Source organism: Myotis davidii, unplaced genomic scaffold, assembly GCF_000327345.1.
Source record: "Myotis davidii unplaced genomic scaffold, ASM32734v1 scaffold569, whole genome shotgun sequence".
NCBI lineage: Eukaryota > Metazoa > Chordata > Mammalia > Chiroptera > Vespertilionidae > Myotis > Myotis davidii.
The window spans coordinates 824,071-840,919 of record NW_006299876.1 but is presented as its reverse complement, the minus strand read 5'-3'; the positions used below and the strand labels follow the sequence as shown (position 1 = coordinate 840,919).

The following is a 16,849-nucleotide window of genomic DNA, read 5'->3' as shown; positions in this document are numbered from 1 at the left end:
CGCAGGCAAGTGGACACCCCCCGAGGGCTGCCAGGCTGCCAGAGGGATGTCTGATTGCCATCTTAGGCCCAATCCCCCGGGGAGCAGGCCTAAGCCAGCAAGTGGTCATCCCCTGAGGGGTCCCAGACTGTGAGAGGGCACAGACCAGGCTGAGGGACCCCCCGCCCCAAGTGCACAAATTTTTGTGCACCAGGCCTCTAGTAATAATAATAATAAAATTAAAAATATATGGACAAATTTTTACTGCACCTTGTATATTGTAATTATTGAGGCTAGACTTGCACTGTGTCTGAAAATATGAACAGGGATTAGATACCAGGAGAAAGCAAGGGCATTCCAGGCACAGGGGATAGTGCAGGCAAAAATGTAGTGATGGGAAAGTGAAAGGTGTGTTTCAGAGCCAGTGCATAGACCAGTTTGACTGGAGAAGTAACCCAGAATCCTATCAGACCATCATCACCATCTGCATGGAGATGCTGACAGAATAGCACATAGGCTTCCTGCCATCTAAGTCAAGCAGTGCTGAAGCAGGTAACAGATAAAGCACAGCATGATGCCAGAAAACTAACAGTTAATCAAAATCATAAATATTAACATCACATGTGTTAACCTTTCAGAAAGATTTCACAGATAAAGTAGGTGTTATTTTATTTGGTCTTTACAGTAATCCGCTGACACGGGCAGCTCGGCTTTTATTTTCACTAGTAGACAAAGGTAAAAACCTAAGGACTGGAAGATTATGTAAATTTTTGAAAGTCACAGTCAGTCTCACAATAGGATCTCCCAGCTTCTGTCCCAAACTTTCTTCCTCCTCTCATATCTCTCCTGAACATGTCTGGGTGATTGAATTTAGAGAAAAAAAAGGTGGGGGAATGGCCTTGGAAACCCAATCTCAATCAAGACTAGGCTAAGGAAGTCACCAGCTCCCTTTGAACAAGGCATCTCAGTTTTTTCAATACTTTTCAATGTAACCTTCTTGTGCCCACAGACTGCCAAACTTGCAGATCAGAGCATGGTAAAAAGAGAGTCAGAGGAATTGTTTGTGTCATCAGACAACTGTTTCTGGCTATTTTTTTTTTCTTTTCCTCAGCTGTTGTGTGTGTGTGTGTGTGTGTGTGTGTGTGTGTGTGTGTGTGATTATTATAATCATATATTCTTGATTGAGCGCAAATCGGTCCTCCTAAATATCTCTTAAATTTCCACTAAAAGGGTTTAAAAATTGTATTCACACAGTGTTTGTTACTCTGCTCTGCCTTTTGCAAATGATTGTCTACCACTTCTGACTGTTAACCTCTCTTCTAGCATTAGCTACATTAGTCAAGATGTACAGATATTGAGAGAATTATAAATGGGCCCTCTGTGTTGTTTTTGAATGGACATTATATCCAAATGATTATCCTACAGAATTTTAATTGTTGAGTTAGCCCATTTTTGTGAATAGTAAGCACTGTCAGGCTTAGTTCCTCATATCCTGCTTTTATTGAGTATCCAGGCCAAGATATTCTACTTAGTTTGCTTTTTTTAAGAATCTCTTGGTCAGTTACATACCTTGCAAGAGAGTCATTTTCCCTAGAGTGTAACAACTACAATTAGTTTTTCGCTGGTCCATGGGCAATAAATGAACTTTACTTCCTCGGCTAATTGTTCACAGAAGACCCTTGTGAGGCAGTTTGTTTCCTTAGGATGACAGAGGCATTTCTTCAAAATGTATCTGAGTGGTGTTGTAGGTGTAGTTACTTGATGTTTGAAGAATTTTTTTGTGGGGGGTGAATATAAAATATTCAGCTTGTATTTGGTAAACCTCATTTGTATTAGCCCATACTTCCTGAGTCCTGCAGGCATCATTTGAACAAGAACTCTAGCACAAAAGTAAAACAGGAGATGTGCATTTCAACTGAACTAGAACCATCTACTTCCCCCAGTCTCTCTTACACACACGTCTACATCTATAAAGCAAGGAAACACAACTCACACCTTTATTAGTGTTGGGTGTCACTGTTAAATGTGCAGACACCACCCCTGGCCCAGTTCTTCCTGAGCAAGTTGTACAGCATGGAGCTTCATTTATTTGGTTTTCTGGATGAAAACTTAAGCTTGAAGGCTTTTACACCAGTAGTTCAATCGTACAGTATTTCCCCTAGCTAACAAAATTGTTTTCAACCATTGTCTTGTCTCAATGGTGATTCTAACATAGGGCCCTCTACTACTGACAAGTGTTACATAATGCTTTGTGGACTTAAATCTTTTATTATGTCTGTCCAATGTAGAAAAGCCTAAAATGTTGAAGCAGGGCCTATGTGGAAATCTTTGTCTATGATTCTGGGCTTAGAAAAGTTACTTTCAGGAAGAATGGAAGCAATGACTGAGCAATTAGGACACCACTTACCACCACCATAATATTTCATCCTCTTCAAAGTGCTTCCATTTCATTGGCTGTTATGAGAATCACACCATTTTACCTTGTGTAGTAGTCAGGATATGGGTTAGGAAATCTAGACACTGAGTGGTTAAATATTTGCCTTATCCAGAGTCCTACAGCTAATCTGCAACAGAAGTCAGCTTAAAACCCAGATCCATGATATGACCCTGGAGCCAGCGTTTTGTTTGCTTTCCCTTATGTGGTCCATAGGGAACCATAGTAAGGCAAAATTTTGAGGCATTTCTGTTTCCTTAGAACTCCTAAGATGGTAAAGTTGGAAGAGATTATAAGACAAGAAATGTGGATTTGGGGGGAGCCTGAGCTATTCAGTGTAGCTATCTACGTGGGTCAGATTCATTTGCAGTTAATTTGATCCCTGGTTTTTATTTTACTTTCTCTTGGTTGTTAACCCACTTTCCTGCCCCCCCCCCACTCTAATAATCACTAATTGAGAGGGGACTGTATTCCTCTTAAAGGTCTTTAGAGGAAGAGATTACCATTGCCTCCATTCTAAACTAAATTTTAGAGAAATTCATCTATCGCTCTTCACTTCATGGCATGCTTTATTTGATTTAAGTTAGATGTGCTTCAATATAAATGTGTCAATTTATAATTCAACCAAGTTTACTGGAGATTTGTGCTCAGGTCTACTGGATCTGTTGCAGTATAAAAGTAAAGCCTAAAATCCAGTTTTTACCCTCAAAGAGCTTATTGCTTAGACAGAGTATGATTGGAGAATTCACATTAAAAATAAAAAGCTTCTGTAGGTTAGAAAACAGTAGAATGAACTGGAGTTTGCAGAGAAGGCTTCCTGGAAGAGAAACTTCTTGTAGAAGCCTTGAAAGATGAATAGGGTTTGAGTTGGTGAATGTAATAAGCCAAGCTAACAATTGTATGGGGGGGAAAAAACCCACATGTGATCTCAATGGCTTAACAAAATGGTAGTTTATTTCTTGCTCATATCACAGACCAGTATGGGTTGTCTGGGGGATTGGAGGAATCCTTGTTCCAAGCAGTGACTCAGGAAGCCAGGCTCCTTCCAGTGGCTACTCATTTCACGAAGCCTGGGAGTCCTCCACTAGATGCTCTGAAGCCAGCCAGTCTACAGGGGAAGTGAGTGATCTACAGAAAAGCTCCATTAAGTTTTATTAGGGTCCAGGTCTAGAGATAACATACATCACTTGGGCCACATCTAATCATAGAGTTTCTGCCATATGGAAGAGGGAGGGCTTTCTGAAGTAAGGATGAGGTAGGAAAGGGTGGCAGAACAAGAGCAAAGTTGAGTTCAGCTTGACACCTAGATTTCTGGTTTGATTTGACTAAATCTGATGAACTTGTCGCAAATTCTGAACTTCAGTCTTGGGAACAAAAGAGGCTGCATTCTTAACAAATATTGTATCATCAGCCATCCAGGTGTTTTATTTTTCAATGATGAGAATCACAAGTAGATTTGATTATTTTTGGTTTCATAGTATGAGTACCCAGACATAACTTTTTAAAATATATTTTATTTTTTAGAACAGTTTTAGGTTCACAGAAAAATATAGCAGAATCTTCATACACTGAAACTACTATATGTGGTACTAATGGTGGGTATATGTCATCATACATTTGTTTAAACCAAATGTACAATACCAAGAGTGAACTCTAAGGTAAACTATGGACTTCGGGTAATATTGATGTGTCAATGTAGGTTCATCTGTTATAAAAAATATACCACTCTGGTTGTGGGTGTTAATGGGAGTGGGGGGTTATGGATGTAGGGAGGCAGGGGATAAATGGGATATCTCTGTGCCAAGACATGACTTTTAATGGCAGTACTACACTGGTTATTATATTTACTCTAAGTTCGTGGATCTTCTCTGCTTACAGCAAGCTCTTCATTGATGATATGTTCCTCCTGATTGTCCTCTAGTAAGCATCATAAATGGTGACTCAGGGAATAAATCCAGTTCAAAGATATTATTAATTTGACCTATACTATGCCTTTATTTTTTTTTAAAGAAAGATTGAATGCATTTTGATGAAACATGATCTCTTTAGTTAACCTTAGTTTCTCCTAGAATCTATTTACTCTAACATCTGGCCTAACTTACAAATTTATGTCACTTACCTAACCCCTGGTGACATATGAATCTGTGACCCTTATTTCTGAGGCCTCCTGTTTATATGGTAGATCGTATGATAATAGTCAAGTTACCAAAATCCCTGTCACATGGAAACTGAGTACTTTGGTAAAACTCACCAGCTTCGTGGGGATGAAACCACAAAATATTTTTTTCTTTTTTTTTCCCTCTCTTTTTTTTTTTTTTTTTTTTGCTGCAAAAAGCTTTGCTTCTTCTTGGCTGCAAAAAGCTTTATTGTTTCATTTGGTCCAGTGCATGGGAGAGGGCTTCAGGGTGGTTGAAAGAATGACTGGTAGTTTCGGGGAGAGGCTCAGGTAAAAGCCAGACACCAGGGGAATGCAGAGGGGCCTCTCAAAGGCCTCTGGGCTCCAAAGGCTCCTAGACGTGCTTGAGGTTGAGTCTTTCAAAGAGATACTAGTCCAGCCCAGCCTGGGGGTGGCCCGCCTGCAGAGGTGAGTCAGGTGTGGACCATCTGCTTTTTTTAATTTTATTTTATTACTTAAAGTATTACAAAGAATAGTACATATGTTTCCTTTTTTTCCCTATTGACCTGGACCATCTTCTTGATGAGTTTCACCTCCTTACCCAGGAAGTGGCTCTGCAGGAAGTCACAGAGATGAGGGTCTGCAGGCAGAACCCAGGGCATGCAGCTCTAAAAGGGCTTGGTTCAGGTTCCTCTACAAGGCCAGGGTGGCTTCCATGGCATCCTGAGTTTTGCCCACTCATCTTGGGGAGGCTTCAGCCCATCCTAGAAGAGAATGCAGCCACTGGGCTGGTTTTTCAACTTTAAGAGATGCTCAGTGCCCTCGCACATATTCTCCACCAACTGGCGGAAGAAGTGGCCCAGGCCCTCAAAAGCCACATAGTCCCGGTCAAAATAGAAGCCCAGAGAGAGGTAGGTGTAGGAGAGCCGCAGACGCAGGTTGGCCAGGCGGTTGACCGCAGCCTCCACCTCGGTGGAATAATTCTGATGAATTTGGAAGCTCATGGTTGTTTGGCAATAAGGAGTTAAGGTAGAAAAACAAACAAACAAACAAAAAACAAAAAACACAGTGTGTTGGCTGGTCCCAGAGGTGGTGACTGGGAAGACAAAGGAGAGTGGCCAAAAGCTGTAAGAAGGGGTGTCTATAGGTCTGTTCTGGCCAAACACTGTTGAGGCAAGAGACAGATCTTGCCACAGAATATTTTTGAAGAATAATTCTGAAGAGATCTACAGGAATATAAGAATTGTTAACAATATTTTGGAAGGGATCGTGGATCACTTTGACACTCTAACAAATGCAATGGACCATCTCCCCGTGACAATACCCATACATAAAACATTCTGCAAATAATTTCATGGACTTTCTAAAACCAGTCTGGACACCACTCCTGTGGTAAAGTGATTAATAGCCCCATTTAGGCTACATGGGATAGTAATTAAGTGAATGAACATTGAACTCAGACAAACATGATCTAAATCTAGCATTTTTTTCTTGGTAGATAATGTGGAATTAGTCATTCGACCTCTGGACCTCTGTTTCCACATCTTTAAAAAAATGATATTAATAATACCTACTCCACAAGGCTACTGTGATGAATAAGTGAGAAAATGCATGTAAAGAATTTAGCACAGTGCCTGGAATATCAAGTATTCTCAGCAAATGAAAATGGTTATTATTTAGTGATATTAGCTATCCTTCATAGCTGTTCAGTGCTGTTTACCTGGATTTCACACGAGGCTCATCAGGAATCCAACATGATTCTTCAAGTTTCTGCTTCCATGTCACTTAATCTGAGAAATCACTTGTGACCTTCATCTCCCCAGCCCATCCCCTAAGGCTACACCATGAAATCCTGGACTTGCCCCCCAAATAGTGTTCCTCTCAAGGAATTGTAGTTGCCTGGTTGTTTGTCCATCTTCCCTACCTAGTTCTGAGTCCTCAAGGGCAGTACCATGTCTGTTTTATACTTTGCTCTATTTTCAGTGCCTAGAACATAATAAGTGCAAAATAAATCCAGAATAAATTAATAAGTAAGGAGAAAAACAGATTCCCCAGTGAGCTTTTAGAAAAATAGTAGTTGGTGGAAGGAGGAGTGCTCTTCATTCACTCTGCCTTGTCCTGAAGGCTAAAGCTTTGAGACAGCAAAGGAGCTGAAAAGAAGCTAAATGCTAAAAACTGGACTTATCTGTGTTTCTCTCAATCAGAATTCTTGCTTAACTAGCCCACAAATCTGTTGTTCCTTATGATGTCTCTGAAGCCCTTTAAAAAGTACCTTCTGAGTCATGAAGAAAAGAACATTCCAGTCAATAGAATATTAGTTTGAATGCTTAATCATTTTAATGTATTTAAATTCGTTGGAAATTGACCTTTACTGTTTAGAATATATACTTTTTTATTAACATACAATGTCTGATTACATGACTCACACTAGTCATGTAATGTTATAGTGAGTTTATTAGTCTCATATTAAAGAACTCCTGTTCTCATTGTTAACCACACAGTGAAATCATCTCAGCTGGTCATTAAGCTCTGCCTCCTTGCAACCCTAGTGACACACAGACATTTGTAATTCTTTCAAGTTCTACAAGCTCCATTTACTGGCTACCTAGCAAGAGAACTTAACAGGCTTATTGTGCAGAAGTAACTTGGCCCTTTCTGATCCCAGTGGGTAATTAAGTAGACAGTCATCAGATCGGTTGGAGAATGGACTTTTCTGCCTGGTGGAGAATTTCCATATAGATCACACATATGATACCAATTTTCCAAGAATTGTAATGCACATGAACAAAGCAAAATATTTTAATCTCTCTGACTTAATGGGCACTTTATGGTCAACAGCTAGTGTCAGTTATACAATTCAGCACTCTCAGTATCAGAGATTGAGCTGGCACCACATTGCACTTGATATTCCCTGAAAGTTTATTTTAAACATTTATCTGTGTCCCATAAAATTAAAGAACAGATTGTGGCAAAAAAGAAAAATAAAACAGTATTTTAGTTTTCTGGTTGCTAGGGCCATAGATGGCGAGAATTTTATGACTACTTCCCAAAGCTTATATTCTGAAAGAAGGTTCATTTTTAATATAGAAATAATAAAAATGTAGGTGGCCTCAACAGCTGTAATTTTTATAAATTACAGAGATGCCTTCTGCCAACATTTGAAATTGGCATTCTGCACAGCCAAAAACTCTGATCTTCACTGTTATCTAATTTGGGATTTTAGCTACTATTTCCAGGCTATTAACCTCCACATCTGGACTCCCAGTGACCCCACATCAGGATGCCACAGCTGCTTCAGTATTGATCAGTGGCATGCTCTTCCCTAACAGGTGATAAATTTATTAGAAACCATCCGGGCTGCCCCAGCTTTAGGCAATTGTCTCCTTAAGAATTATAGTATTTATTCATTGGAGGATAATAAGACAAGGGAAGAAGTCAAATAATTTTGCCTATAATTTGTAGCTGTTTCATACAGAGCTATGCTTTACAGAGAAAAGAGCCTGCAGTTCAGCTATTATATAACGTCCCCTACTTTGCATAAGACATTGTGAATAATTTTTTTTACAAGATGCACTTTATTTATGAGCAGGTCCCTCCATAGAAAGAGCTTGTTAGGGCTTAATGCTGATGAATGGAGACAGCACCATTCACACTTCCAGGTTATGGTCTGTCAGTGGTTTCATTATATGCACTAATTTACAAGGATTTATTTATTTTCTCACAAATGTAAAAATGTGCTCCAAGCTAAACATGCTGTCTTGGCGTCTGAGCCTAATGTTTTACTTGATGGAGGTGGTGGTATGGGGACTCAAGCTGTCATGTGCCGTTCTTCCCACCTCCACCCCCACCTACCCTGCATCATTGCCTAACTTCGTGGTTATATGAGAGATCCATATTGTTTTGCTTGCTCTAAAAATGAATACTGGTGAGAATTTTAAACCCTGGATGTGGTTCTCTCAATGAAGTTTAATTCCTTTCTTATCCAAAATCTGTGCCTTCAATTGTGTAAGTGCTAATGAAAATGCTGTCCATAACACATCAATAGATGTGGCCATTGGAACAAATTATGGCCACAACATTGGGCACAAAATTTTGGAAAGCTGGGTACAATATCCCCCCAAAATAAAATTCAATAGAATCTGCAGGTTTTGCTAGCCCCAGATGGCTTCATGTGATCTCACATCACTCATATCACTAGCTTAAAATATACTGGACATGTACCACCTCCTCCTACTCAGACAGTAATAGATCATACTGTATCATCAACATCCCTTCACTATACCAGTACATCTTATGGGAAGAAAATCACCCCCCTCAAGTAATGGCAAAAATAATTATTTTTCCTGCCTGGAATTTTAAATTTGGTTTTTAACCTCAGTGAAAATTAAATACCCCTTAAACCTCACCAGTGATGAGTTTATAAAACTAGTTGTTTGGGGAGTGTGTGTGTGTGTGTGTGTGTGTGTGTGTGTTAGTTCATATGTTGGTTGATTGGTTGGTTGGTGAAGGAAATGAAAAATATATACATATAAAATATGCCCAGTACATTAATAAGCACCTATCACACAGTCTCTCAAAGCTCTTTTTACAATTTCTTTTTCAACTCCAAATGTAAGTGTAATTCAAATTTAATTAAAGAGTCTCAAGTAAAAAGGAGCATTTTAGAAATTGGACCACGATAAAAGAATTTGCTATACAACTATATGTAAAGAGAGTATCCTACAAACTGTCTGTCAAGTAAGCCCTGAAGGCCAATCGTGAGTATTTAATAAACATCATCTGTGGAACTCAACTGACAGGAACAGAGGGAGCAGTTCACCGTATTTAGAAGTTCACAAAAATGAAAAGTGGGGAACCATGTAAACTCTAGGATTATCATCTCTGAATCAATACAAACTTCACCCTGATAGGTTGACATGTATAATGATCAATTAACAGAGTTGTCCTTCTTGGTGTCCACATAACAATGTAGGACCTCCCCAAATATACTAGTTTCAATAGGAATCAATCTCTTTATATCTTTGTGAATCTGTTCCATTTTTTCAGGAGATTAGATTCTCTAAGTGTACTACCTCCCACTTAATAAGTATTATTCTTAGTTTTGTTTTCCACATATTTGGATTATTTGTTCTTTGGCCTTCACAACACTTGGCATAGTGACATTCAGTATGTGTTTGGTAATAATTCATAATTTCATGCACTTTAAGCCGTCTACTCTCAGCCTTTCTCTCTCCAGACTGGAGTCTTGATCTTTCAGTGCATCCTCTTATGACAGCCACAATTTACATTTCATACTCAGTGATATTTATATGGAGGTCACAGAAGGTGATCTCAAATTATAGGCCTGCCACAAGCCAGACAAAATTCTAGACATTCAAGAAATTGATTTTACCAAAACAAAAATAAAAAGTAGAGGTACTGCCTGGTCAGGGTGGCTCAGTGGTTGAGTGTCGAGCTATGAACCAGGAGGTCATGGTTTAATTCCCCATCAGGGCACATGCCCGGGTTGTGGGCTCAATCCCCTGTGTGGGGAGTGCAGGAGGCAGCCGATCAATGATTCTCTCTCATTACTGATGTTTCTATCTCTCTCTTCCTCTCTCTTCCTTTCTGAAATCAATAAAAATATATATTTTTTTAAACTAGAGGTACCTCCTTGGTTTATCCTCAGTCCAAGTGTTCTGGAGATAAAAGAAATATTCATGTGTCACCATCCTAGGACCTAGCCCAATCTTAATAGTCTTTTTACAAACCTCCTTAAAGGTCCTTATGTGTCTGAAAATCATAAAGGGATTTATTGGCATGAACTTCCCCTTGTTTGGACATGCTGGTTTCCTTGGAGAACTCACCAAAACATAAATGACTTTAGAGGCATTCTGGGAAAGTTAAAATGAATCTGTAGCTTTTATAGATGTTAAGGATTAATACTTCATGAGGAGCATCAGGATTAATCAAAGTACACCATAAAGCCAAGTCTTAATATTAAACTCCTGCCAACAAATTAGCTCATCTAAAAGCAGTTTATTAAGTTGGGTTTATAAACTGTCCTTAGATGAGTTCACTTGTTGCCAGGAAAAGTATTATGCCTGTATATATGTGTTAAAAGGACATGCTTCTTACCACAGTTGTTCCTAACTTATAACATACATTCTAAGATGGGAAAAGAAAACTGTAGACTAGTTTTAAAGAAATGCCGTGTGGTTATTTTCAAGAGCACTATCAAAAGCACTAAGGGAAGTAGGAGTTGAACCATATGTTCTTTATGTGTCAGACACCTTTTAAATGTATTATTTCATATGACACTTATAACAACCGAGGCTTGAGTAACCAACTCATCCCAGTTTATCTAGGACTGTCCCAGTTTTAAAACTGAACCCTGCCTCAGTCCCAGACAAACCATGACAGTTGGTCATCTTACCTAAGTAAGGCAGTTAAAGGTGTCCTAAAACCAATTTCCAGTGTGGAGGGGGTAGCAGTGGGTGGGTTTCCATATCACCAACAAGCAATTCTTGGACACCAGCTAGGTGTCCTACAATTTCACTCAATTCTGATACTATCTACCCGGAGATAGTGTCAGATGTCAGTCTCCAGTCCAGGTTGTCACTTGTGCTTGTGACTGGCTGGACTATAAATCAAAGGTTCCAACAACCCCCATTGTGTGCTCTATTAGTTTGCTCGAGTGACTCACAGAATTCAGAGCAACATTTTACTTACTGGATCACCAGTTTATTATTAAAAGATATAATACAGGAACACCCAGATGGAAGAGATGCATAAGGCAAGATATGGGGAAAGGGCAAGGAGCTCCCATGCCCTCTCAGAGTGAGCCACTCTCTCCAACTCACCACATGTTCACACAACCCATAAGCTCTCTGAACCATGTCTTTTGGGATTTTTGTGGAGGCTTCATTACATAGACACAACTGATTAAATCATTGGCCCTCATTCTCCAACCCTCGATAATCACAAGGTTGGCTCCACTGGCAACCAACCCATATTTAGGTGAGGCTAAAAATTAGCTCATTAGCATAACAAAAACGCCTTTATCTCTCACCACTTAGTCAATTCCAAGAGATTTAGGTGCTCTTTGTTAGAAATAGGAAAAAAAACAAATCACAATATCATAGGCAGGTAATCTTTTCCACATTTTACTAAAGAAGAGGCTGAAATTTGGAGAGACAAATTTCTCCATCAGTCACACATTGGTTATAAGTGGTGTATTCAGTATTAGAACCCTAGCTTTCTAACTGCTATTTTTATTTTATTTTCCAAGAAACCAGGCTGTAGTTAACACAGTATGTAAAAACTACTGTGAAAATTTTATTGGCTTTTATTTTTTTTCTAGAAGCTTAACCATTCCCTTTGTGACACCATAATTTTTCTCTCCAACCCTCTTCCCCCTTAATAGGTATTACAGAGAAAAACACTCAGTCCAGTTTATCAGGATTATTACAAACTCTTTGTTAACTGAGTGTGAATTGATGAAAAGAATGTTAATGCTTTCCAAGTCAGTTATTTCTAATTCAACTATGAAAATAAGCAAGTAGCCTATACATCTGTACCCCAAAAGAAATGTAATACATACTGCCTCCTGTGTCTTTTTGTATTTATCTTAAAGAAGGTTTTTTGTTTGTTTGTTTGTTTGTTTGGGGGGGGTAGTAAGCAAGTGTCAAGGGGGTGGAAATGTAAAACTGGACAACACGAAATTGTTAGATCTGGCTTTATCTCCACATGTTACATTTTGTCATTTCTTCTCAATACACAAAGAAGCGAATGTGTGCCCGAACAGACCCCTCCCATTACTGTCCTGGCCGTGCTGAGCAAAATTGAATCCATATGTCTTTAAAATGCTTTTCCATTTCTACAGCTTCTTTTAAATTCCTGATCTTGGTGCAAATGTGGCCCGCTAGCCTCCTAATGCTCATTTGCTCTTTCCCAACAGGCATCACAGTTGATAGGCATGGATTCATTTACTTTGTGGATGGGACTATGATTCGGAAAATTGATGAGAATGCTGTGATCTCCACTGTAATCGGCTCAAATGGTCTGACTTCCACACAGCCACTGAGCTGTGACTCAGGAATGGACATCACTCAGGTAGGCGCCACTGGTTTTTAAGTGTTATCACCATTTGGCATCATGGAAATGAATAACCATTTTCTCATACAGAAATTAGGTAGAAAGGAAGCCTGGGGTATCTGTTATAACATCAGACAACAGAAGTTTTGCCTTATGTAAGTTACTTTTTCTGCTCAGAAAAACTCAGTTGGGAGAAAATGACAAGCTAGGATGGGAGTAAGGCTAGATGGAATGTCAGCATAAGAATTAACATCTCTCAAATTTGAATCAATTAGAGGGTAAGGCCAATCTCATTTATTAAATATTTTCCTAGATATATAACTTTATTATTTTTAAATAACATAGTATCTCACATTTGGGAAAGTATTGACTACTGAAGTCTTTAGACATCTCTTTAAATGAATATATGAGCATGACTTGTTATTTATGTGCTTGTAAATAGCTATATCTAGGGCATTTGAAATTTCTCTTAAGTAAAAACAACATTCCCTCCAAGATCTATTTTACGTATATTTAGGAAAGCTTTATGCCAGTGAGAATAAATAAGCAAATTCAGTGTTGCTCTCATCTGAGTCCAAAATTCTGATTTTACCACAATTGTACAAAGTCAGGATTAAACATGTGGAGAGATTATAGAGCATACAGCACAGACCTAACTGCCTGAGAATAAACTTCTCAGTCTTCAGACACAAGAGGTTGGTATTTAAAATGAGGGAAATATCCCTACCGGCACAGCTCAGTGGTTGAGCATTGAGAGGTCACAGTTCGATTCCCAGTCAGAGTACATGCCTGGGTTGCAGGCTCAATCCCCAGTGTGGGGCGTGCAGGAGGCAGCCAATCAACGATTCTCTCTCATCACTGATAGTTCTATCTCTCCCTTTTCCTTCCTCTGTGAAATCAATAAAAATACATAAAAATGTTTAAAAAATAAATTAAGTAAAATTAAAGAAATAGACCAGTCATCCTCAGAGGGCCCTTTAAACTCCAATTTTCCGTAAATCTATGACTTTGATGAAGTAGATTATTAGATAATCTTTTCAAATGAATTAGAGTAGAAATTGAGAGTTTTAAAATTGGTTAGTGTATCAGAGTGGATGGTTTTGATGACAAATAATAAAGCACCTATCTAAAAGTAGTTTAAACAATAAGGTTTAATTATCCCACATAGTGAGATGACCACAGGTAGGCGAAGATGCCAGCAGATTTTCTTCATGTGTCACAGTGGACTTACCCATGCCATCACCAGTCACTGGCAAAGAGGAAATGAGATCTCCAAAATGGATTCAGACCCTCTGGCACTGGGTCTCTGTCCCTGAGCACATTGCTACCTAATTCTTGAACCAAAATCAGGGCTTTATTAGCAAGGAAAGGATTGCTGTTGGGTAGGCAGCCGGTGATATCCTCCACAATTAGGATATTCCTGTTGCTTCATTATTCATGCCACCTGAAACCTAACATAACAAGGAAAAGAAAGTGATCACCCAGAAACCTTGCTTTAGTCATTAGCTCTAATATTCTCGCCCATATCCATCCGCCATACATACACAAAGCTATTAAACACCAGAGATGTGTCTATTTGGGGGTTTCTTCTCTATATACCTCTGCCTTACCCCAGAAACTCAGAAAATAGTCAAATAGAGTCAACTATAAAAATAAAATGGGAATTGGGAGGCTTGGGAAACACAATGAATGAACCATTCCTATTGAGGGATTTGTGTGGATCAGGCTATCAAGTCCCAAAGTAGCCGAAATTTCTATGATGCAAAATCCTGAATAAGGCAAGGAAAAGGAACATGATTTATGGCAGTAAGGAAGGGTGTGAATGTGTTTATGTGGAGGATGATACACATATATGATTCACTTGTGGGATATTTTTAACTTAAAATAGCACGCTTAGAATTGCAACCAGTCAACTCTAAACAGCTTATCTGTTTCTGTGTAGAAAAGTTATGCTGAACAGAGAATTCTTCATCTAAATAGAGCAAATATATGATCCTCATCGCCATGAGAAGGGTTATTTTTCACATGACACTTTGCAAGCCATCATTGCCACCATAAAAGTGACCGTGTCTCTTTCAGTTTGGGATGTAGAGTGCAGCCCATTGAAAAAGGACCCTGGAAAAACCATCATTCCTTATCCTATGCTTAAAGCACCATAAGAGTGACTAGAATTTTTCCTGTTGGGATTTCAGAGAACAAGGTGTCCATACTGATCGCTACCTCAGTGTCCAGATTATGACCCCCACCTTTATCAGGGGCTTGCTTCTCACAGCTCCATTCACTCAGTCCATAATTACCTCTCTTGGTCCAAATCCCACTCCCCACCCTTGTCACACCTCAGATGTTCCATGGGAACCTTCCTTGATGGTTCTAGTCCTCATTGTTGTCTCATTCCCTTACTGAAATTTAGTATCACCACATTTAACATGTAATCTGTTCTCTATTACCTAACTGTGTGTCCAACTAATCTCCCATAGTAGGCTGCATTTTCTTTGAACATGCATATAAGTGCTCACCAGGCACAGTTAACATATATACCAATACCAAAAGGACACTATGGTACAAAGAATATGGAGCAGTAGTGAGAGATAAAGCTAGTGAGCTAAGGGGAAGCATATGATGAAGGACCCTAAAAGCATGATTGAGTTTCAGTTTTATCCAGTGGACAATGGGGAACAAATAATAGCATTAGTCAAAGAAATGCATTTTTAAAATAGTATTAAGCATGGAAATGCCTTTTTCAAAAATCATTCTAACTGTAGTAGAGAGAATGAGGTGGGGAAAAAAACAGTGTTAGAGGCAAGGAGATCACTGAAGAGTCAATTGAAGTAATATAGGTGTGACAGAAACAAAACATATCTATATTAATAAAAGAGAAAGATGCAAATTGTCCCTCCACATGCCCACAAGCCATGCCCACCAGCCCATCAGGAGTGAGTATGTAAATTGACCTGACAAAGATGGCGAGTTAATTTGCATGCACAGGTGTCAAGCACCCCAGGAGGCAATGGTGGTCACGGGCTCCCGAGGCCTTCGCCTGCCCCAGGAGGCGAAGCCGGCCGTGCCTAGCCATGCCTGCAAGCTCCCAGGACCTTTGCCGGTGGAGAGCAGAGCAGGAGAGCGGGCAGAGAGTGGGAGGTTTGGAAGACTTGGCAAAGCAGGAGGTCACTAGACATAGAGCAGAGCGAGAGAGAGGGCAGCTTGGAGGGACTATGTCTAAAGAACAACTGTTGATACAACCTAGCTCTGCAGCCAAAAGACGCTGGTGTTAGCAACAGAAAATGTCTGAAGAGCAATGTGTGTCTGATCTTGAAAGAAAGCGGTGCCTGCGACAGAATGTATCTGAAGACCAGCTATTGGAGAAACGTTGCTCTGATGCCAAAAAACACCTGCGTCATGGACAGAAAATGTCTAAAGACCAACATGCCTTTGAAGTTGAAAAAAGGCGGTGGCGACGATAGAATCTGTCTAGAGAACAGTCATCAACAAGTACTACCAGTTCTGGTAGGAACTGCCTTCTTAGCAAAAATGGAGTACATGAGGATGCAATTCTCGAACATAGGTGTGGTGGAATGACTGTTCAATGTGAATTTTGCCTATCACTAAATTTCTCTGATGAAAAACTATCTGAAGGGAAATTTACTCGATGTTGTAGCAAAGGGAAAGTCTGTCCAAATGATATACATTTTCCAGATTACCCGGCGTATTTTAAAAGATTAATGGCAAACAAAGATTCTGACAGTAAAAATTTCATGGAAAATATTTGTTCCATAAATAGTTCTTTTGCTTCCATGGGTGCAAATATTGCATCACCATCAGGATATGGGCCATACTGTTTTAGAATACATGGACAAGTTCATGACTGTACTGGAACTTTACATCCTTTGGATGAAGTTTCTTGGAAGTTTGCTCAACTCTATACTTTGGATACAGCTGAAACTACAAGTAAAATATTAGCAATGCCAGAAAACCAGGGCTGCTCAGAAAGACTCATGATCAACATCAACAACCTGAAATAAATGAATTAACAAAATTGTACAAGATGCTATATGAGGTAGAAAAGGAAGCCCAATCTGAAGCAGCAGCAAAAGGTATTGCTCCCACAGAGGTAACAATGGCGATTAAATACGATCGCAACAGTGACCCACGTAGATATAATTCTCCCCGTGTAATGGAGGTTGCTGTCATATTCAGAAAAGAAGATGGAGAACCTCCTATCGAAAGGGACTTGCTCATTCATTGTA

The 16,849-nt window shown here is 39.4% G+C and overlaps 1 protein-coding gene across 1 annotated transcript in view; it reads left to right on the top strand.

Moving 5' to 3' along the window:
- The window catches only part of TENM1 (teneurin transmembrane protein 1), a 409,966-nt gene that overhangs the window by 311,617 nt on the left and 81,500 nt on the right, over window positions 1-16,849 (top strand). The window contains exon 20 of the mRNA XM_006776037.2: window positions 12,469-12,623. Coding sequence (XP_006776100.1) covers window positions 12,469-12,623 — 155 coding nt within the window. The remainder of the gene's footprint in view (window positions 1-12,468; window positions 12,624-16,849) is intronic.